Source organism: Orcinus orca, chromosome 1, assembly GCF_937001465.1.
Source record: "Orcinus orca chromosome 1, mOrcOrc1.1, whole genome shotgun sequence".
NCBI lineage: Eukaryota > Metazoa > Chordata > Mammalia > Artiodactyla > Delphinidae > Orcinus > Orcinus orca.
Window position 1 is genome coordinate 39,217,476 of NC_064559.1, and position 23,733 is coordinate 39,241,208.

Below are 23,733 nucleotides of genomic sequence, written 5' to 3' on the forward strand. Positions count from 1 at the left end.
CTGTGACCCTGCGTGCCCACAGCAGCTGGTACCCATGCTTCCTGCAGCGGGACTCTGGACCTTAGAATACACAGCCATGGAGACTGTAAGAATTGTCCCAGGTCCCTCCCAGGGGCCAGGCCTCTCTCAGGCCCTGCTCCTTCTCTCTGCCCCTCATCCTGTCCAAGGACTCAACCTGAGATACAAGACACAAACTGAGGGGACAGCAGGGACCCCGCAGCCCGGCCACTCCCTGCCCATTCATGGGAGCCCAGACTGCACCCCAAGGACAGGCTTCCTATCCCACCACCCCCTAGCTGGGGTTGATGCAGGATGGGGGGCCACCTAGCCTGCCTTACGCAGCTTCACTCAGGGAAGGTCTTCCTTATTTGTGAGTCCCATCCCCAAACTCTGGCCTGTCCCTGCTTCTCTCCAACCCGCCACCTGCACCCCAGAGGGGGCTCTGGCCTCTTGAAGCAGAAGCACAGCAATAGTAGCAGGAAGAACGACTGTCATTACACCAGGCCGTCAGCTCCTGTTAACTGGGCTCCCAGCCAAGCACATTCCCTGGCAGGGACCAGAAATTTAATAATATCAGTTCATACTCCTAGGGCATCTTTAATTTGTCAAAACACATTTTATGTCGTTGCTTGACACCCGGAATAAACTTGTAAAATACTATCATCCCCGTTGGCAGAAGCGAAAAGATGAGGCAAAGAGGAAAACAACTTGCCCAAAGTCCCACAGATTCCCTGAGTCCTGTCCAGGGACCTTCCCACTCCCCAGGTGGCAAGGGAGGAGATCGGGTTCACTTATTCAATCAATCAACATTGGGTGCTTTTCTGGGCCTGGACTTAGGCTAAGTGCCAGGGACACAGTGAATAAGACAGACGGCCATCCCTGCCCTCTCGGAGTTTAGAGTCCAGTTGGGAGACAAACATTACACTTGTAGACAGGTGAGCTCAACAGCCACAGGCTCGGAGTACAGCAGTGAAGGTCAGACTCCGGAGGGGAATATGGGGGAGGGGGATGACCAGAGTGGGTGGTCAGAAAAGGCCCCCCGAGGGAGATATTTAAACTCAGACCTGGAGGGCAAGAATCAGCAGCCTTAGAGAGAGCATCCCAGGCAGAGGAACAGCAAGAGCCTCTGAGGCTGGCAAGAGCCTGGCCTGTTCAAAGACGGTTTGTGAGCAAAGTAGAGAGGATACAGGCCATACCCAGGAGGTAACAGAGGCCATGGTAAGGAGCTGAGAGCTTATCCCAAGAGCAAGGGAAAGCCAGTGAAGGATTTTAGGCATGAGTGGGATGTGACCCCGCTTACACATTTTTCAAAGATGTTTCAGACTGTTCTGCTGAGAACGGGCTATGAGGGGGCAGGAAGGAGGTGGGGGGTCACCTAGAGGCCCTGCAGCCATCCAGGTGAGTGATGGGGGCTGGTCCAGGGGGCATGGAGACCAGGGAAGGAAGTAGCTGACTGACAAGTGAGATGAGGGACAGGGAATGGGGCACTGAGGACAGGCGGAAGTCGAAACATCAGCCCGGGGAAAGGTGAAGACCAGCTCACCTGAGAGGAAGTCCCGGACCTGCTGAATGAGGAGCCGCGTGCGTGTGACGTCTTCCTCCATCTGGGCGCGGCTGGTGCTCACCTGCATCTCCAGGCTCTGAGCATCTGACTGCACCTGCAAGGTGGCTTCCTCGGCTGCCCTGATCTGCTGACACACGCTATGCGTCAGCAGTGGTTAAAGCCCCAAGAGGGCCTCTCGGCAGCCCCCGAGGATTCTGGCGGCACCTGCTACCCAAGACCTCCCTCGGAAACTTTTGTAACTAGCTCGGTTTGGCCCCAGAAGAGATGATGTAAAAACACTGGCCTCAAACTCTCTCTCTCACTTGCTGTAGGGCCACGGGAAAGTCACCCGACATCTCTGGGCTTTCGACTCCTGGCTGCAGAATGGGAGCTCTGACTCGCTTAGGGGCTCTGTCCCCTCTGCCTCCTCCACCACGGGCCCACCCCACCTCAGCCACACCTACCATCTGCGTGGTCTGCTGGAGCTGGGCGTTGAAGCCCCGCAGCTGCTCGGCCACCTGCCCTGCCGTCCGGAAGGCCCCACCTGCCCTGGGGAGAGCACCCCTGCAGTGGGAGCCACAGGCCGTGCCGTTGTCTCGGGGACACAGCTCCCCAGGGCATGCTCCCGGGGTGCAAGCCATCTCCCTGGGGCCCCCACAGAGCTGTGGAGAGATGGGGGCATCAGAGGGGGTCCCCAAGCCTCCTCAGTGATCACTCCCCTCCCACACCTGGGAAACAAGTGGCCAGACATCTCCACGGCAACTTGGGCACCAGAAACTTGTTTCCTTGGTAACTGCTGAACACACTATGCGGGGTCAAGGGTCGGGATGGGCGGGGGTGTGGGAGGTCCACGTGGCCCCAGTGGGGAATGCGGAGCAACAGTCGGTGAGTGACAAGCTGGGGCGGGGAGCCTCTGGAAGTGGGGCTCCATGACAGGAGTCACCTTGTTGGCGGCGGGTGTCAGATCAGGCAAGGAAGCCATCTGCAGCCTCAGGGCCGCGAGCTGGGGGCCGCCGGCCCCTCCTGCTCCTCCCAGCTGCTGCTCCAGCCTCTCCGCCTCTCTCCGGCTGTCCCTGAGCTGCAGCAGCCAGCGGGAGCTATCCGCGACCTGCTGAGCAGCCTGGGATGACCGCTGGTGGGCCGCGGTCAGCATCCGGAAGGCTCCTGTGGGAAGAAGAGGGGGAACCAAGCTGGCCCTGGACCTGGAGGCCTGGAGACGGAGATGAAGCCTGGCCCGGCGTGGCGTCTGTGTGCCCCTCCTCACCTGAAGGATCGGCACTGCTTATTTTTTCAAACTGCTCCCTCTTGCTCTGATACATAACGAGGAGGCGATTGAAGCTTCTGTCCAGATTCTCCAGGTCTCCCGGGAGGGACAAGGTCTCCTCCTCTAGGGGCAGATCCACCTGCAGGCCCTGGAGAGTCTGCCTGAAGTGGGAGAGAAGCTTCCACTAAAATACAGGAAGGGGGCTTCCTCCCTAGAGCCAGCCATCCCCTCGGAGAAATCGCTACTGAGTCAGGAAAAAGAGACGCCGTCGGTAAAAGCCACAGAAGGGAGCCTCCGCAGGCTGGAGAGGATCCTGCTGGGCAAAAGCTAGCACAACCTCCCTCCACCCCTATGCGGGCAGATCCCTCCTTGGCGTGTGTGACCCTAACAGTCCCCGCTTTCCTCCGCCTCCCAACGTCGACTTCCACGAGGAGCATCCCCCGAGCCCCTCCTCCTCCTCTGCTGCCTACAGGCCGACATCAGCCACCACCTGTACCCCAGGCTCCCGAGTCTCTCTTCTGCAGCCCACACCTCCCCACAGAGCTCCCATAGCTGCAGCCCACTGGTGGTCTCCACCTGAACGGGGTCACCTGCCCTGACCCACCAGGGCTGAGCTTCCAGACGTTCCTCCCTCCCAGGGCCTTTGCAGCTCCACCCACCACCAGTCCCTCCACCAGCCTCGCGTACTCCATGGCCGGGCTTTGCTCAGCACGGACCGTCCTTCTGGAAAGCCCCACCAGGCCTGCACACCCAACCCACCAACTGCCTGCGGACTCCCTACTCAGTGCTGAGACCAAGGTCGATGGCACACCTAGATGGCTCAGGCCCTCACAGTCAGCAAGTGCTCAGGGAAAGCAAACTCATAAAAACTTCAGAAGGAAACCTCACTGAGAAGGCACCTCAGCTGGTGGGAGGAGACCGTGGGTGGGACTGCTCCCATTCCAAAGGCAAACGCAAGTTATTTTTAGAGCCCTGCCTCTCAGATGCCCTCCACAAGGCTGACTAATGCAGAGCTGACTCTCCCACGGGCGGCACCGGGCACTTGAAAGAACTCAGGACTTGGGCTCGTGCCTGTGCTCCCGGTGCCCCGCTCTGCCCCTCGGTGGCCACGTGACTCTATCATGTCACCTATCTGTGCCTGTTTCCTCATCTGCAAAATGCAAGGAATAACACCCACCACGCCAACCTCCCAGGACTGTCGTGACAGTGAAAAGAGAGGCGCCTGTGAGAAGCCTCGGTAGACGGTAAAGGGCTGTAACCGATGTAAGGAAGGACCAGTGTGCCCCTATGTGGACCCACGTGGCTCGGCAGGGAGAGGGAATGACCTGATGGAGACGATGGCATTGGCCACCTGGGCCACCTCCTGCTCCGTGACCGAGGCGCCGCCGAGGATGGCTTGGATCTGCTCCAGCTTGTTCTTCGTGTCCAGCATCCGGGACGCCAGGCCGCGGTCCTCCAGGCCCGGCCCAGGCCACAGGCTGGTGGTGGCATTACGGAGGCTGCTGAGGCGGAGGGCCCGCTCCCGGAGGCCGGCGTCGTAGGTCTGGAAGCAGGGGTGGCAGGCCACACACACCGGGTAGTGGTCACAGTAGCCTCGCTGGCACTGGTCGCAGCGTGGCCCGGTCGAGCCAGGGCGGCAGAGACAGCGGCCCGAGGCCTTATCGCAGCCTGGTCCCTCCGTTCCCCGGAAGTCACAGTCACAGGCTAAGGGGGGAGAAATGATGGTCAGAGGCCTGGGGGTCAGGAAGATCAGGTGTTTGTGGGGAAAGCCCGAAGAGGAGGTCTGACCTCAGGGTCTTTCACACTTAGAATGAGACAGTCAAGGCCAGAACGAAATCATGGTAATGACAGCAAGCCCTTACGTAGCACCTCCGACGTGGCAGGCCCTGTTCTGAGCCTCACCAGGCACACGCTAACGCTTCTGACCCTCACCACACACTCTGTGGCAGAGTTAACACGCTCATTTTCCCATTCGCACAGATGAAGCATCTGAGGCAGTGTGCCCCTTGCCCAGATGAGGAAACTGAGGCCTGAAGAGGGGGAGCAACTCCTCCCGAGGTCACAGAGCCGAGAACAGACTCGGGTCTGCGTGCCCTTGTCACTACTTGTCAAACTGACTCCCCCTCAGGACTCACTTTCTCCATCTATGAAGAGGGAGAGGAGGACGTTTCCTGCAGATGGCTTCTGGGAAATGGTTTCTCAGGGAAGCGGGAAGCAAAGCAGCCCTCCTGTCATGCGCACATAGGGACATGGGGACGGCCTGGTGTCAGCCCCGGGGCAGTGGTGGGGAGCGAGCGCTCCTATGGGTTGCCAGGGCCCACCCCGCGTGGACCAGTACGGGATGCCCTCCCCCACCACAGACCCACGTGTCCCCACCACGAGCCCACCCGAGCACACCCCCCCATGTCCTCTGCGTCCCCACTCAGTGAGCACACCTCGGCATCCCATAGCTGCATCTCCGTAGGTCTTGTCAGGACACTGGCGGATGGCTGCAGCGTTGCAGGTCAGGCCACCAAAACCTTCCTGACAGGGGCACTGCCCTGTGAACTGTGCGGGGAGAGACCGGTCAGGGGGCAGAACTCCCCAGTGCACCCCAAAGCAAGGGCTCCCACGAGGACACAAGCTCTGAAGTCAAAGCCCAGGACGGCCCTGCAGAAGGTGTGCGAATGTGGCATTGCCAAAGGCTGCGAGCCACGGACGGAGGGACATTTGGTGGCCTCCCCAGGGGAAGGCGGACAGAAGCAGCCCAGTCTGACTTTGGAAAGACCCAGAAGGGCAGTGCGGAGGGGAGACAGAGGCTGGTGGGCGGGAGCCCTCCCTTGCTGAGGGGCCCATGCTCTACCCCGCCATGTACCTGGTTGCACTGGGGGCTGAGGGAGTTGTGCGGGTCGCAGGCACATGGCTCGCAGCCCCGGCCGCTGGCCAGCTTCCAGTGGTAGCGAGCGCACTGGTCACATTTGGGGCCCACCACGTGGGGCAGACACAGGCAGCGTCCACTCTCCTCATCACACGGCATGTCCCGCCGGGCACCCAGGACGCTGCAGTCACAGCCTGCACGGGAGGGAGGGCTGCTGAGCTCGGGGGCCAGGCCACCAAAATCTTACCCCCAGAGGACGTGCACCAGGGAGGGGCACAGCCTGGGAAAAGAACGAGGTAGGGCCGTTCCCTCCAGATAACCTGGCTGACTCATAAGGCCACCGCACTTTCCCACCAGTCCCCACACCTGGCTGCTTGGCCACCTGCCTGCCCTCCCTCAGGAGGACTCTGTCCCACCTTCCACGTCAGGCCTGTGCTGTCACCTGCTGGAAGCCAGTGGCAAAGCACCCGGCACGCAGCTCAGTGAGTAGGACCGGTCACAGATCTGGTGGCCCCAGGCGCCTGCCCCACGCCGCGGCAGGCTGGGCCCCCTACTCACGGTGGCAGCCCTGCGGGTTGGCATAGGTGAGTCCTGTAAATCCCGGCTTGCACAGGTCACAGCGTTCCCCCTGCACTTGCTCCTTGCACACACACTGCCCAGTCACTGGGTCACAGGGCGCTCCTGGCACTGCCCCATCCGGATCACACTCGCAGGCTGAGAGACAAAGGCAGCCACGGCAGGAGGGACAAAGAAGAAAAGCAGAGAGCACATTCGAGAAGCCAGGCTTCCTGGTTCAAATCCTTGTTCCACCACTTCCTGACTTACAACCTTACCACCTTAGTTGAGTTATTGAATCCCTCTGTGCCTCAGCTTTCTCACCTATAAAATGGGGGTAATTATACAACACTCATAGGCTTCTTATGAGGAATCAATGAGTAAGTGTAAAGCAGACGGAACAGTGCTTGGCACATGTTAAGCACTATAAAAGTTGTGGTTGGCATTATTTACTGAATGGCTACTCTGTGGCCAGCACGGAGCTGGGCACTCTTGCCTGTCACCTTATGTCATCCTCACGATAATCCTGAGAGGTGAGGATGCTCATCCCCATTGCACAGATGAGGAGACTGAGGCTCAGAGATGTTCAAAGAACATACGCAAGGTCACACAGCAAGCAAGTGCTGGAAACAAGTCAAACTCAAGACTTTCTCACTCTTTCCATAAATAGATAAATATCAACAGGAAGTGAACCAACTTTCTCCCACCCCAAAACCCAAGCCCCTTTCATGGCTTTCAAAACGAAGACTCTTCCTTCACCTAGGAAGTCTTACCTGATGAACCCCACCCGGATCGGAGTGCTTCTATCTCTTTGCTCTCTCCCATATGAACTCACTGGCCCTTGTGATGTGTTAAGTCACTCCTGGGTGACTTACATGTTCATTGAATAAACATTCCTGGAGCATCAGTTATTTGTCTGTCCTTGTGCTAGGGCCCAAGGATATAAGAATAACCCCTGCCATGGAGGGGTCCTTAATGTTGGAGGAAGCAGAAAAATAAGGAGCAAACCACACTGACTTGCTTAGAAGGGCACAGCTAAGTTAAAAACAATTACCCACAAGTCCTGACACACAACCAAGTCTTCACGCTTCCTGAGGGCCTGTATGTCCTTAGGAATGTGTGCTCTGTTGAGCCCAGAACAGATGGGGATTAACAGACCTATGCTGCCTTGGGTCCCTGGAGCCCCTACTCACGGATGCAGGTCTCCTGAATGGGAGCACCAGGACGCCGGTTCCGGAAATAGTGCAGCTGACACCGCTCACAGTTCTTGCCCTCAGTGTGGTGTTGGCAGTTGTCACACACACCTCCATGTGTCCCCTGGCTGGCGGCAAACACGGCTGGGTCGAAGTGACATGTCTCTGAGTGTCCGTTGCAGTCACACCCTGCAAAAGGGATTACTAGGGCTGACATTTGAGCAGCACCTTTGCCGTGTGCAAAGCACGTTCCACACTAACTCACTGGCATCCCCAGCAACTCTGCAAGATGCTCAGGTCTGGGAAACAGGGCAACTGAGGCCCAGGGAGGCTTTTGTAATTTATTTCAGGTTATATAGCCAGTAAGAAAGGAAAACAGGGAACTCAGGCCTCTTGACTCCCAGTGTGGGGACTGACCCAAGAATAATACCCATGTTGAGCCAAAGAGAGAGCCCTTTGAATGGTCCCATGTCAACCCTCCCCCACTGCCACCTGCTGGGTCTCCTGCTGGGTCACTGCCCTTCTCTGGGCTGGGATCTTTGTTGCCCTCATTTATGCAGGGAAGGGCCCGGCCTCCAGGAATCTAATTCCATGGATTTCAACTCTGGAGGCACATCTGAAGTAGAAAGAATGACAACAGGGAACCACGTATGTCCTACACTGGATAGGCCAGAAGTAGGAGGACCTGTGGTTAGCACGAAAGGCACGTGGCATCAGAAGCATGGACCAAATCGTGGTCCCTCCAGGCCTGGCTGAGGAGAAGGGCCAGGAGCGGTGGGAAGATGCAACTCAAACACTTTCTCAAATACCCTCTCTTTCCCCAAAGAGCAAGGAGAGCGTAAATTTCAGAATGCAATTAGGTTTAGATTTAAATAATAAAGACTAGATTCTCCTTGTGTCCCCGATGGGCCAGCACCCCAACCAGCTGCTGCAGGGGAGGTGGGTGATCCCAGGCTCATACTTTGGCATTCATGGGGGTCCTGGTCATCTGCGGGTTTCCAGGGCTTGTCGTTGTAGAAGGGTGCACAGTGTTCACAGTTGGGGCCGGCGGTGTTGTGCTGGCAGACGCAGACCCCATGGACCTAGGAAAGGGGCCATAGGTTACCATGAATAATTATCACAGGAGCGTCCCAGCGATGGACTTGCCCTCTCCGCTCTGTCCCCAGGGCCCAGCTCAGACCCCAGCTCCTCCAGCCTTCACTCAGCTCCTATGACACTCCCAGATGCCGGCTTGTGTGGTCTGTGTGTGTGTGTGTGTGTGTGTGTGTGTGTGCATGCATGCACACCCGCACTGCTCCTCCATTTAGGTTTTTAAAAGCTCAGCCCTTGCATTTGGCCATCCCCATGCTGCCCAGTCCAAAGCAGCACCTGTAAAGTGCTTAGACAGCCTTGTTGGTAAACTGTGATTCTAGAAGCTTGTGGGCCCTCTGGAGATGTACATTCCAACAATCTATGACTGCAGTTGTTTGGCTAATAAGACTGCAATGATGAATTGTTCCTAGACTCAATAAGGTATAAAAATAGAATAGCAATTGCGTGCTAATTGTCTTCCATATTAAGCTCACCACCGGCAGGCTGGCATCTAGGACTTATATTGTGTTTGCTCCATCCTCATCCCCTACTCACTCCTAACAGCACAGCTGAGCTGAACTAGCCGCTCCCAGGACAAGCCCTACTTTTCTCCACCTTTTGGCCTGTACTGACGTTTTTCTTCCGGACTAGAAGTCCCCTCACTCTCTATTCACCAGCAAAATCCTGCCAGCTAGAACGGCATGTCCTTCACCTGGCTTGCCTTGTCTCTCTAATTCCACGGATTTCAACTCTGAATGCACTTCAGAATTATCTGGGGAGCTTTTTAAAACACACCAATGCCCAGGCCCAATTCAATCCAATCTCAGGGACGAGGCCCAGCCATCGGTACTTTATAAAGCGGTGATTCCATTGTGCAGCCAGATTTGAGAACCACCGGGGCTGGGCAGGCCATTGCCCTCCTCTACATCCTCATAGGCCAGCGATCCTGCTCAGCCTGTGTTCTGGTCTTTTGTTTATGGACCCTAATGGATGACACATCTCTGGCACTGGTCTCCCTCTGCCTTCCTCTGTAGCCTAGGGCAAGCGCTGGCCCAGAAGTGGAAAGGATAAAGCTGCCCGACGCTCATGTCACCTGTATTTCCCTCAAGGGTCGCTTTACATGATTTCATCGTGCGCCTCTATCACTGGGGCAAATATCATAGTCCCATCTGTTAACAGAAGAACCGAAACCCCAGAAAAGTGAAATGACAGCTCCCTCTGCTTCTTGGTCCTCGACTCTCTCTCCTCTACTGATGGTTCTCAAGTTTGGTTTCACAGCAAAATCCCCTGGGTTGCTTCTTAAGCTGGAGTTTCTCTCTTCCGTGCCTGATGCGTCTGACTCAACAGCTCTGGGGTGGACTTAGCATCTGTGTTAGACTCTGTCCTCTCACCCTGCCCCATATCTCCCCCCTACATGGGACTTTACAGTCCCCAAACCAGTGGCTCTATGGCAGGATGTCAGAACCACCCTGGCAGGATGTTAGAATCACCCGGGGCTTTAAATAACAATAATAAAATCAGAGTGTATGAAGGTGTGGGTCTGGGTGATGTTTTTTAGCTCCCCGGGAAATTACAATGTGCAGCCAGTGCTGAAAATCAATGCCTTAAGTTCCCGCACAAACACCCATGCTTATACGTCTACTTATATGTATGCTTATACTTACATATACTTCTATGTTACTGAATAAAAATAATTTCAAACCATAAAGCAGGTCCAAAGAAGTGCTGCAAAATCTGACCTTTGAAATGATAATCATTTAGAATCATTTTCACCATTGCTAAAATATTAAGTACTCGAGTCTTAAATTTAGTGCCCTCCCTCCTTTATAGAAGCCAAAGGCGCGTCAGTCTGCCCGGGTCTTGCCCCTCCCCTCTCCTTTCCCTCTCCCTGGGCTGTCACCTGCACAGTGGTGGAGGGGCTGGCAGGGGCTCTGGAATTGGGGGCACAGCGGTCAGCATGGCCGTGACAGAAACAGCTCCCCTGCAGACGCAGCTGGGAAACGGCATAGTAGGCGCTGGGAGGGTGATAGCCCCTCTGGGGCACAGGGGCCAGCCTGGTGAAGTTGACTCTCAAGTTTGTGATCGCCCCCAGCTCTGAGGGGGACAAACAACAAGGAGGGAGGGGGTAGAGATGGGAAAATAAAGAACGGGAAGTTAGAGGCAAATAGAGACTCCTAGGGCAGGATGAGAAGGAAAGGAATTCTGGTCGCACCATTCCATCTTCCTCAACCTTCCCATGACAGAAAAGACCCACTCCACCCTGGCTCAGGCCTTTTGAGCCTCTGGGGCCACCACAATACCCCTATGGGCTGAGCAGGGCAAGTGTTCAATCCAACCATGTTGACAGAGGTAGGAAAGACAAGGAAATGTCCATGATCTGGGTTGCAACCATGTTTTGTTCCCCATCCACAGTCCCACAGGCTAGAGGAGTAGATACACTGACCTTGAATTTTTTGACTTTGAGTTGCTGGGATCCCAGAGGCTAAATCCATAAGGTTAAGTTGGATCTGCAGAGAGAGGGGAAATGGAAGACCTGAGGAAGAGGTGAACTGTGGTCCAAGCCCAGAGGTCCTCCTTTCCATTCAATGCCCTGACCTTCTCATACTAAGGTCTTTCTTACCTGGAGCCTGAGATGACCATGGATGTGAGGTCTGCCAATCACTCTGGGGGAGGGAGATGATCACTGGGCCTTAGATGAGTGTGTGTGTGTGTGTGTGTGTGTGTGTGTGTGTGTGTGTGTGTGTGTACAACCTCTCCTCTCCAGTTGAAAATATAGCTATCCCAAGAATTTCCTGATTTCCTTGGGTCAGAAGTTACAGTGAGATATATAATAGACATTATGAGGGTTTAGGGGATACTAATTTTCCAAAGACCCAGGATGAGTGAGAGGGTCCAGAGCCAAGGATGCATGGACATGCTGACCGCCACACTCTAGACAACCCCAGTTTCAACTATGCCGTTCTTACTTGATTAAAAAAAAACACTCATTGGATGTGACTTCAGCTGCATATCCCAGGAAGAGTTTTCACATCAACCTCCCACAAATCAGGGAAAAGTCCCATGTTCTGACGTGTGATCTGGGGCATGTGGTTACGTGGATCTAGATACGGCAATAACCAAGGAGGAGTCGTTGCAGGGAAGGAAGGAGACGCACTGCCTACAGGAAAGGCAGCGCTCCGAGCAGCTCTGAGGGCTCCCCTGAGCCTCAGCCAGAGAAAGGAGACAAAATACAGCCCCTGAGGGTGGGAGCGAGGGAGCAGTGATGAAAGAAATGAAAGGATTTGACCCCAGGTGGGAGGATTCAAGGAGAGAGCTGAGTTGGGTTATGCAATACACTCAGTGTGTTTCTGAAATATCCTTCCTGGGCAGCAAAGCAGATGTGCAACAAAGACGTGCCCAGAGGGATCATTTGGGAGCTCAGGAAAGACAGCAAGGCTCACTGCCTGGGGAAGGGGGTGGTTCTCATAGATTCTCCAAAGCCTGGTGACCATGTAGCGATGGGATGGGAGAGACCTCTCCCCGTGCCTACATTTTCAGGGTCCCCTCTGCCTACCTTGGCCCCATCCAGGCGCCTGTTAGGCCTCGGGGGCAGAGGCTGGCACCGAGCATCCTGCCAGCTCTGAGGCTGGCCCTGGCGGACCCGGGGGAAGGCAGACGTGCAGTCGGCAGCTAGGTATTGGTACACCTGCCAGGTCTTGCCGAAGTCCGAGGAGCGCTCGATCAGCATGCCAGCAGGCATGGGCCCCTGCAGAGACACACACAGGGTTGGGGCCTGAGTGACACCGCAGTGGGGACGCGATCACAGAAAGAGGCTCTTAAAGAGGTGCTGGTGGCCCCTGAGAACCACAGTGAGGAGGGAGAAAGGGGGCTGCATGGGACAAGTGGGCTCAGGGGTACCCGGGTCCAATTCTCCTGACAAACAACTGGCCCCAGCGGGTTTTCCCCCGGGGGAGCCGTGCAAAGTGATAGAAGGCAGACCTGCATTCCAGGAGGCATGATCCCTAGCTCAGCCCACCACCCAGGTGGCCAGGCCAGAAAATTCTCCCACTGCACTTCCCACAGCCAACCATTTTTTATCACCTCTAGCTCCCAATTCTGTCCCTCCTCTTTTTCCTCGCATGGCCGTGGCCATAGTTCAGGTCCCAGTTGCACTGAGCCTGGGTTCCTACAACAGCCTGGAACTCAAGCCCAGCTTTTGTCCAGGCTCTCCAAGCCACGCTCCCCACTTCACCTACAGGGTTATCTGATCACATCACTCCCTGCATGAGACCCTTCCACGGGTCTGCGCTGGCCTAAAGATAAAATGCAAGCCCCTTAGCATGACACACTGTCATGTCCCTACTTCCTCTCTCAGTGATTTCATCCATTTCTCATGGCTTTAAATGTTTCCATGCTGACAGGTCCCAGCCTGGAAAACTTCCTTGGGTTCATAAGCCAACCTCCACACAGAGAGAACTTTCTTTCTAAAATGTAAAGTGAGCCATGACTCCCCTCCCTCCACTAAAAACCTTCCAGTGGCTTTCCACTATTTTTTTTCCCCAGCTTTATTGAGATATTATGAACATATCACATATGTAAGTTTAAGGGGTATCAAATGTGATGACTTGATACACATATATATTACAAAATGATTACTGCAATAAGGTTAGCTAACACTTCTATCCGCTTACATAATGACCTTTCTGTGTGTCATTTAACAGCTTGCAGGTGTCTAGTACAGTATTATTAATTATAGTCACCACGCCATACATTAGATCTGTAGAACTTATTCATCTTATAAACCTGGAAGTTTATATCCTTTGATCAACATCCGCCCATTTCCCCCTCCCTCCAGCCCCTGGCAACCACCATCCTTTTCTCTATGTTGATGAGTTCAGCTTTTTAAGATTGTGTATATAAGTGAAGACATGCAGTATTTGTCTTTCTGTCTGTCTCATTTCACTTAGCAGAATGCCCTCAAAGTCCATTCATGTTGTCCCAAGAGGCAGGATTTCCTTCTTTTTTCATGACTGAATATTCCTCTGTGTGTGTGTGTGTGTGTGTGTGTGTGTGTGTGTGTGTGACATCTTCTTTATCCATTCATCCACTGATTGACACTTACATTGTTTTCATATCTTGGCTATTGTGAATAACATTGCAATGAACACGGGAGTTACAGATATCTCTTTGAAAAAGTGATTCCATTTCCTTCCAATATATACCCAGAAGTAGGATTGCTGGATCATATGGTAGATTTATTTTTTTAACTTTCTGAGGAAACTTCATACTGGTTTCCGTAGTGGCTGCACCAATTTACATTCCCTCTAATGGTGCACAAGTATTCTCTTTTCTCCACACCTTCACCAACACTTATCTCATCTTTTTTTCTTTGGCCGCACCATGGGACTTGCAGGATGTTCCCCAACCAGGGACTGAAACCAGGCCACAGCAGTGAAAGCCCAGAAGCCTAACCACTAGGCTACCAGGGAATTCCTTATCTTTTTGATGATGGCTATTCTGACAGGTGTGAAATGACATCTCATTGTGGTTTTGACTTGCATTTCCCTGATGGTTAATGATGTTGAGCATCTGTCCTTGTACCTGTTGGCCCTTTGTATGTCTTCTTTAGAGAATTACCTATTCAAGTCCTCTGCCCACTATTTTTTTTTTAATAGATCTTTACTGGAGTATAATTGCTTCACAATACTGTGTTAGTTTCTATTGTACACCAAGGTGAATCAGCCATATATATACATATGTCCCCATATCCCCTCCCTCTTGAACCTCCCTCCCATCCTCCCTAACCTACCCCTCTAGGTCACCACAAAGCACCAAGCTGATCTCCCTGTGCTATGCTGCTGCTTCCCACGAGCTGTTTTACATTCGGTAGTGTATATATGTCGATGCTACTCTCACTTCACCCCAGCTTCCTTCCCCCTCCCACCCTGTGTCCTCAAGTACATTCTCTATGTCTACATCATTATTTCTGCCCTGCAACTAGGTTCATCAGTACTGTTTTATTAGGTTCCATATATATGCGTTAGCATACAGTATTTTTTTTTCTCTTTCTGACTTACTTCACTCTGTATGACACTCTCCAGGTCCATCCATCTCACTACAAATAACTCAGTTTCATTTCTTTTTATGGCCGAGTAATATTCCATTGTATATATGCGTCACATCTTCTTTATCCATTCATCTGTCGATGGACACTTAGGTTGCTTCCATGTCCTGGCAATTGTAAATAGTGCTGCTATGAACATTGTGGTACATGTCTCTTTTGGAATTATGGTTTTCTCAGGGTATATGCCCAGTAGTGGGATTGCTGGATCATATGGTAGTTCTATTTTTAGTTTTCTAAGGAACCTCCATACTGTTTTTCCATAGTGGCTGTATCAATTTACATTCCCACCAACAGTGCAGGAGGGTTCCCTTTTCACTACACCCTTTGCAGCATTTATTGTTTCTAGATTTTTTGATAATGGCCTTTCTGACCAGCGTGAGGTGATACCTCATTGTAGTTTTGATTTGCATTTCTCTAATGATTAGTGATGTTGAGCATCCTTTCATGTGTTTGTTGGCAATCTGTATATCTTCTTTGGAAAAATGTCTTTTTAGGCCTTCCACCAATTTTTTAATTAGATTGTTTATTTTTTGATATTGAGCACCATGAGCTGTTTATATATTTTGGAGATTAATCCTTTGCCTGTTGTTTCATTTGCAAATATTTTCTCCCATTTTGAGGGTTGTCTTTTTGTCCTGTTTATGGTCTCCTTTGCTGTGCAAAAGCTTTTAAGTTTAATTAAGTCCTATTTATTTATTTTTGTTTTTATTTCCATTACTCTAGGAGGTGGGTCAAAAAGGATCTTGCTGTAGTTTATGTCAGAGTGTTTTTCCTATGTTTTCCTCTAAGAGTTATATAGTGTCTGGTCTTACATTTAGGTCTTTAATCCATTTGGAGTTTGTTTTTGTGTATGGTGTTAGGTAGTGTTCTAATTTCATTCTTTTACATGTAGCTGTCCAGTTTTCCCAGCACCACTTATTGAAGAGGCTGTCTTTTCTGTATTGTATGTTCTTGCCTCCTTTGTTGTAAATTAGGTGACTATATGTACGTGGGTTTATCTCTGGGCATTCCATCCTGTACCATTGATCTATATTTCTGTTTTTGTAACATACTGTCTTGATTACTGTAGCTTTTTCTGTTTTTGTACCATACTGTCTTGATTACTGTAGCTTTGTGGTATAGTTTGAAGTTGGGGAGCCTGATTCCTCCAACTCCGTTTTTCTTTCTCAAGATTGTTTTGACTATTAAGGGTCTTTTGTGTTTCCATACGAACTATAAGACTTTTTGTTCTAATTCTGTGAAAAATGCTATTGGTAGTTTGATAGGAATTGCATTGAATCTGTAGATTGCTTTGGGTAGTACAGTCATTTTCACAATACTGATTCTTCCAATCCAAGAACATGGTTTATTTCTCCATCTGTTTGTGTCATCTTCGATTTCTTTCATCAGTGTTTTATAGGTTTCTGAGCACAAGTCTTTCACCTCCTTAGGCAGGTTTATTCCTAGGTATTTTATTCCTTTTGTTGCAATGGTAAATGGGAGTATTTCCTCAATAGATGTAGAAAAAGCTTTTGACAAAATTCAACACCCATTTATGATAAACACTCTACAGAAAATAGGCACAGAGGGAACCTGCCTCAACATAATAAAGGCCATATATGACAAACCCACTGCAAGCATCATACTCAATGGTGACAAGCTGAAAGCATTTCCTCTAAGATCAGGAACAAGACAAGGATGTCAACTCTCACAACTCTTATTCAACATAGTTTTGGAAGTCTTAGCCACAACAATCAGAGAAGAAAAAGAAATAAAGGAATGCAAATTGGAAAAGAAGAAGTAAAACTGTCATTGTTTGCAGATGACATGATACTATACGTAGATAATCTTAAAGTTGCCACCATAAAACTACTAGAACTAATCAATGAATTTGGTAAGGTTGAAGGATACAAAATTTCTGCCCACTGTTCTTGAATAAATCTGAACTCCTGACCATGGCTGAAGAGGCCATGCTCTTGGGCCCTGCTCCCTCACCCCGTCTCATGTCACTGTGCACCTCCATCTCCTCAACCCCTCCGTCACATTCCCTCTCCAGAGCCTTTGTTCATGTTGTTTCTTCTGCTTGGAATACTCCTCCCCCTCGTGGGTTCCTCCACATCTTTTCTTCTCAGCTTAAATGTCACTTCCTCACAGAGATCATTTTATACCTATCTAACGTGCATTCTTCTGCCCACACTCTGCCCACCCCACCCCATCATTTCCTATTCCAGGATCTCATTTGTTTCCTTCGTAAATGTCACACAATTTCCAATTATTTATTTGTCGGTTTCCTGCTTTTTATTTTCCTCCTACCAGACCAGGGTTTCCCAAACTTGACACTGTTAATATTTGGAGGTGAATAATTCCTTGCCATGGGGTCAGTGCTCGTCATTTTAGGATGCTACGCGGCATCCCTGACCTCTTCTCACTAAATGTCAATAGCATACTGACAGCTGTGACAACCAAAATTTTTTCTATAAACTGCAAAATATCCCCTGCTTGAGAACCACTACAGTAAACCATAGACCCCCTTGTCTATCTGTTTTTTTTTTCTTGGCCACACTGCACGGCTTGCGGGATCTTAGTTCCCCAACCAGAGATTGAACAGGTGCCCTCTGCAGTGGTGCAGCGGAAGCACAGAGTCCTAACCACTGGACCACCAGGGAATTCCCCCACCTTGTCTATCTTGTTCACAGTGTACCCCCAGCATCTAGCACATAGTAGGCAGTTAGTACATCTGTTGAATGAATAGATGAATCTTTCACCTACTTTCCTCCCTCCCCATTTACATCTGTAAACTCATCTCTCATCAGTTTGTAGCCTTCCACATCCCTACCTCTCACTACTGTATACATATTTGCCCCACCAGACCCTACGTGCGTTCCTTTGTCCCCTTCCCCCAATTATATACCTTCTTGCCTCTTGCCTCCTGGCCTTTGCACTTTGCTGTTCTCTTTGCCTGGAATGAACTTACCCTTCACCTGGATATTACTGGCCTAGGAAGTGTCATCTTCCCCTGGGTGTATTCTCTGATCCACTCCCCCAAAGACAGATCAAGCTGGAGGTCCCCCTCCTGGGCTCTCTAGCACCTCTTCTTACCAACATCAGAGCACACATCCCACTGTCTTGCTACTGGTTCTTTATCTTCCCTACATATACCAAAGCAACTAGAGGATCGTGATCTAGTTTTAGACATCTTTTATAACAGCATATAATCAGTGTTCAATATGTGTGTAGCAAGAATGGACAAATAAATGAATGGGTGAGTGATGACAAAGCAATGAGACTACCAGTATCCATCCAAATGAATATTTCCCTTAGAAGTTGTCACTGTTAGAGACTGAGCATTTGTTCAAATGGCACTAGAATGTCTCAAAATACTTTTGACCTATTCTTGAGGCAATGTTCTTAGAGCAACTTCCTCAGTCACATAGGATATTAGGAAAAGGAAAAGGAAAAAAAAAAAAAAAGTCCTGTCAGTAATGAATGAAAATGTTCCCTCCAAAAGGCACATCTCCAAAGGCTAGTCTAAAAGCAGAGTCTGAAAAGTAATAGCACTGAATGAGCAGATTGCTCCAAAAGCACATCTTATATGAGGATGGGCCAGTTCTTGGCTGTCTGTTAAACTCAATCTCATCAGCAAAGTTATTAAAACAGAGTATACCAAGAAAACACAACTGTATAATATGTGGCCAGGCTTTGTACAATTGGTCTTGGCAGAGCTGAAAAAATTAGATGGGCTAAGGGTGGGGGATGCAAAGAGGGAGAGGATATATAAGCACTACACAGCCAAGACAGGGAAGGTGGAGGCGTCACTGTTCTCCCAGAAGGGGTACCTCTGCTGTCACCATGAAACAGGCTCAGGGTAAGTGTCACCTCAGCCTGGGGAAGGGAGGCCCACCCAGCATGTGGTACCATCACCTCCAGCCTGAGGAGACAAGGACCCTGTGCTCCCCATGAGTCCATGCCCACATAGCCCAGAGTCCCCCTCTCCTAACCACTGCCATGCCCAGGAAGCACACCTTAAAATCCATCATGATGTCTTGAAGCTGGAATTTCCTGTCTAGGTCCAGCTGCAGAGAGACAGGGCTCACATCTGGAAAGACAAAACGTAGAAACTTTAGAGCAGAGGATTTCTACCTTCCCAGGCTCTAGGAAATCAGAAACTCTCTAACCTTGATTTTCCAATTTCCCTCTCAGAGAAGAGGGGTACCAGTATGTTTCTACTTACTATCACCTATTCAAGATCCTATCTCTTCTTGGCCAAATTTCCTTCCCACCATCACTTGATGCCCTTAAAACCTTAAGGAGTTTCAACTCCTCTGTTCAACACAAACCTGTTCGCAAAGCTCAGTTCCATCAGCAAGCCCACTGTGACTAAGTAGAATGAAATTAAGGCATTTCTCTCTCTTCTGACCCTTTCATTAACCTCCAATAAATTCGTCTACCTACAGCATCTGAAAGACCTCAAATACAAAGAGAGAAGGTTCTGCTTGTCAACCACCCACGTCCCACTACAATAAGAAAGCCCTGGGAACCCCAAAGGGCTCCCGGACACCCTCCCCATCCTGTGGGAGCCTCCACATGTTTGGGCCCCTGGAGGCTGTGGCAGGTCCTTACCATTCTGTGACTGCCACCAGCGCATGGGTCCCGAGGACGAGACCACATTCTCCACTCGGTGACTGTTGTAATTGTGAGACAAGCTGGAGTCACACTTGCAGCATTTCATCTGCCACTGTGGGACAAAGAGATGCCAGAGACTAAGAGGTAGGGCCAGTGAGAATTCCCCCCTTGTATCCTGAGAGCCCAGAACATTCTCTCCATGGAAATGCTACCCTTGGGGATCCATTGATTTCATTAATACACTTGGAAGGATCAACCTCTCAAAACAAGGCTACTGTTCATCTTTTCATTTACGTCCTTTGGGTCCCCCCAACACATAGCTAAGTAAATAGTAAATAGAGGTTGTAATTGGGAAAGTGGTATGAGGTGGTAGATAATAATAATAATAATAATAATTTTCGTATGTGACATTGCCCCAAAGAGAAATTTGAAAAGGGTGCTAAGAGCAAAAAGAAGAAAGAAAGAGAAGCTCACATTAATTTAACATTTGCTATGTGCTATGTGTAGGCTAGAGAGTTTTATGGCTCATCTCACTTAATTCTGGCAGCCTGGGGAAAGTCAAGTTTCTAAGGATTAGGAAGAGGTGACAGGAAAAAAGAACAAGGGAAAAAACTGAACCCCATGGGCTCCAGAGCAGGGCAGAGATGACCAAGAAGAAGAATACAGCCAGAGAAAATGGCCCTTGTTCTTTCAGTTTGTACATACGTGCGCAAATGTGTGTGCACGTGCGCACACGTGCACACCTCACAGAGACACCATGACCTTACCCCAGGTCCCTCATGCAACACACATCAAACCTATTTTCCCTGAGTAACCATGGTCCCAAACCTTGTGCCCAGGAGAAAGAATACTGTTCAGAGGGCTCCCAATTGACCCACATGTAAAAGCAAGGCTTGGACGAGAACCTCCCTGACCTGTGAGTTCCTTTGGGTAAGGACCAGTGTACCTCCCCACACCTCCTGCCTCTGCGTTCCCCTAAGCCTCCACCCACCAGAACCAGGGGAAAGCTCAGGCAGCCTTCTCTGAGGCCTTCTAGCCCCTGAACCTCTGCCCTGTCCAGGGAAGGCACTAAGCTAAGGAAGCCGATGTTCAGAACGAGTGATGTCTGCCGAACTGGTGAAGCTGACAGCTCAGTCCCAGAGGGATTGAGTTAACAGGCTGAGTCTGTGCCTTGAGTTATAGAAACTCCTCACCCGACACCACTCTTCCCCCTGCGCTGTTGACAAACCCTGGAACAGTGGAGGATGCAGGAGGGGAGTCAGGAGTCCTGGCTCTGTGAGCCTCTGCTTCCCACCCCACTTTCCAGCTCCCACCTCCAATCTGCAAAGCAAGTACCCTTCCTGGTACTTGGAGGTGTCCTCGTCATGTCCCAAAGTGCTTTATTAAACAGTAATTTTTGGTATGATACAAATGAACTTACTTACGAAACAGAAACAGACTCAGACATAGAAAACAGATTTATGGTTACCAGAGGGGAAGGAGGGGAAGGGATAAATTAGGAGTTTGGGATTAGCAGATACAAACTACTCTATATAAACTAGGTAAACAACAAGGTCCTGCTGTACGGCACAGGGAACTATAGTCAATCTCTTGTAATAAACTATAATGGAAAATAATGTGAAAAAGAATTAAAAATGATTATGAAATATAAAAAAACAATATTGGGGGGGATGTTCAATGTTCTTATAATGGCTGGCACATATGCCTTATATAAAACAGCACCCACTGTCCATCCCTTGCCCTGCTACATTTTTCTCCATAGTACTATCCCCACTTGACGTATTGTTCTTTTACTGTCAATTTATTTGCTCACAGTGTTTGTTTACTGTCTGCCTCCCCCTGTTAGAATGTAGACTCCATGAGGGCAGAACTTACTTTCCTTTATGCTGTATCCCAGTGCTTAGCAAAGTGCCCAGCACTTAGTAGGCCCTCTATAAATACTTTTTGAATGAATAGTAAATGCTCAGTAAAAGCTGGCATTTTCATTTACATTATTACTAGACTCTCCCTTCCTGGGAGTTTAAAAGGAGGGGCGAGGGAGTGAGGAGGTGACAAACATCAGTATTAAGTGATTGGCGCACTTACCATGTGCCAGGTACTGTATCAGGGGTTTCAGTGCAATAACCTATTTAAGCCTCACAACCACCCTACGTGGTAATATTATTCCCATTTCACATGTGAGAAAGCTGAGGTTCCAAGAGGCTATGTGACTTTCTTGTTGATTGATAGCCAGCGCCAGCACCAGACAGGATCCCTCCTTACATCTTTCTCTTCTTCTCCTCCTCCCCTCCCATCCCCACCTCTTCCTTACTCTTCTCTTTCTCTCTCCCTCCCTCCTTCTCTGTCATCCTCTCATTTCCACTAGGAAACCACCTGGATGCACAGACATTGTGGGAAACACGGTAAAGGGTGACAATCTCTGTCTCACCCAAAGGGCTTGGTCTGACCCTGAGGCTGACCATGGCAGAGCCCCAGACAGAGAAAGCACTCTGGGAAGAAAGCTGGCTTGTCAGGCTAACCTAGTTCAGTTAACTCGGAGACTGCAGATGTGTCAGTGGCTAAAATAAATACCTGAGCACTTAAAATAATCCTGTCTGGGCAAAAGACACCTCTTGCTGGAATCTGAGTCTCCTCTAGAATCCTATTTTGGTCCCTGGCAGCAAGCATGCCCTTCTCCCCATTCTGGCCAGCCTCTCAGAGGCAAACTTTTCCACTGCCCATCCTCCATCTGCACTCAGCACGTCCTGCAGAGAGACGAGGGCCAGCTGCCTTCCGGTGACCTGTCACCAGAGACCCCCCTGCTCTGTTGGGAACTGATCCCAGCCTGTTCCCTGGCCAAGAGAATGCCAGAAACAAGGCCCAGTTTCTTCCCTTGGGCCATGGGACACAGGAGCTAGAACAGCTCAACCTGGGACTGGGGAAATGCCGTTGATATTCCCAAATGATGCAATATTACGTACCATTAAAAAGACTGTTGAGAGAAAGATTTTCATTGCATGGGGGAAATGTTTACATTATAATATTTTACGAAAAAAAATATCATGTTCTCTGAAAAAAAGTTGGGCATAAGCTTGTATACATGTCATGATCACAAATATATATTCTTGAAGGAATAGAAAATATGTGGAAGGAAATACACCAATATATTAGGTTGAACCAAATGAAATGGCTGACATTCAGCCATCTTGACCAACAAAAATGGCAGCTGCATACAGTTTTAACCTAATATCTCTGGGAAATGGCATTATGGGTAACTTTTTTTCTTTGTTCTTTTTTTAATAATTTTAAACTTTGATGCCTTGGATATATATTAACTTTTATATTCAGGCATTATTGTAAAGCAAAACAAACTAAAAAGGCCCAGGGTACTCAGCGTGGGCTTGTTACCCTGCCTGCACCTTGTCTTCACAGCCAGTCAGGGGTATCCCACGCCTTCTCCACCTGCCTTCCACGTGCTCAGACAATGATGGAGGGATCAGATGGCCTCATGAGCTTAACATCTACGTGCCGCTTATCACAGTAACATAGCTAGAGGAGGGATTATCTCAATCCTCAGAAACAGGCTAAGCCATAAGGCTTGGGACAGGTATTTTAAGGAGCTCTGCGTGTCAACCAGCTAGAGGGATGGAGGCCTGAAATAGGGTGGCTTATGGGAGAAGCCCACATGAAGGCAATCTGCCAATTTCTTCCCTCTCTTCTCTGGGCCTCAGTTTCCCTTCCTTTTTATTCTTGTATGTCTATAGGTAGTATGTGTATAAAAGTGTGTGTGTGTGTGTGTGTGTGTGTGTGTGTGTGTGGTTCTCAACATGAGGCTCCTCCTTTCATATGTGTTACATTCCTCTGTCTCTCCCAGCTGCAGCTGCCTCTCTCTCTGGGGTCACTTGGCCAGCATCCCCCTGGCTGTGCTACTTCAGAGACACAGCATTGTTATCAATTCAGCCTGTCAGGCTTCCAGCCAGTTTGGCTCCTGTTCCCCTCAGTCTGGAAAGACTGGGCCTTTTCCCTTATCCTGGAGCTTTCTAGAAGCTCAGCCGTCTGGCCGGAAGACAAACCCTCCCAGAGAGCTATGGCAGGGGCAAAGGAGAGAGCAAGAGCCAGTGGGAGCCCGAATCACAATGGAGAGGGTGGAAAAGGGAAAGCAATGCAAATCAAAGCTCTGTGCTTTTGCAGAACATGGAGCTAATTCTGGGGGAAAATAGGAAAACAGGCTCTGGTTATACGTGGTCCAACTCCCTCCCACAAGCAAGTCAGAGACTGCCTGTGTCTATCTAAGGAGCTGTAGTCAGGGTCATGGCTGCCAGCCAGGGCCAAAAGAAAGCCAGCGCCAAAAAAAGAAAAAAATGCAGCTGCCTACAAGAAGGGCATTCCCTCCGCTTCACCTTCCTCATTGGTAAAATGCAGGGGGGGGATGAGATAACGAAGCTCCTTCTTGCTTTAACGTGCTATTACAATTCTCCCCCACTCCAGCTTATCTGCTCAGAGGTTAAACACACTCCAAACAAGAATGCAAAAGAAGCAAGAGAAAAATAAGACATTGGCCCAACA

At 50.1% G+C, this 23,733-nt stretch overlaps 1 protein-coding gene across 1 annotated transcript in view; it reads right to left on the reverse strand.

Annotated features, from left to right (window-relative positions):
• The window catches only part of LAMB3 (laminin subunit beta 3), a 40,570-nt gene that overhangs the window by 7,419 nt on the left and 9,418 nt on the right, over window positions 1-23,733 (reverse strand). The window contains exons 4-18 of the mRNA XM_004275307.3: window positions 19,186-19,300; window positions 18,588-18,661; window positions 12,037-12,228; window positions 10,927-10,990; window positions 10,384-10,577; window positions 8,374-8,494; window positions 7,413-7,601; window positions 6,223-6,378; window positions 5,662-5,858; window positions 5,243-5,354; window positions 4,133-4,511; window positions 2,808-2,968; window positions 2,487-2,707; window positions 2,008-2,205; window positions 1,544-1,688 (exon numbers count right to left, since the gene is read on the reverse strand). Coding sequence (XP_004275355.1) covers window positions 1,544-1,688; window positions 2,008-2,205; window positions 2,487-2,707; window positions 2,808-2,968; window positions 4,133-4,511; window positions 5,243-5,354; window positions 5,662-5,858; window positions 6,223-6,378; window positions 7,413-7,601; window positions 8,374-8,494; window positions 10,384-10,577; window positions 10,927-10,990; window positions 12,037-12,228; window positions 18,588-18,661; window positions 19,186-19,300 — 2,518 coding nt within the window. The remainder of the gene's footprint in view (window positions 1-1,543; window positions 1,689-2,007; window positions 2,206-2,486; window positions 2,708-2,807; window positions 2,969-4,132; window positions 4,512-5,242; window positions 5,355-5,661; window positions 5,859-6,222; window positions 6,379-7,412; window positions 7,602-8,373; window positions 8,495-10,383; window positions 10,578-10,926; window positions 10,991-12,036; window positions 12,229-18,587; window positions 18,662-19,185; window positions 19,301-23,733) is intronic.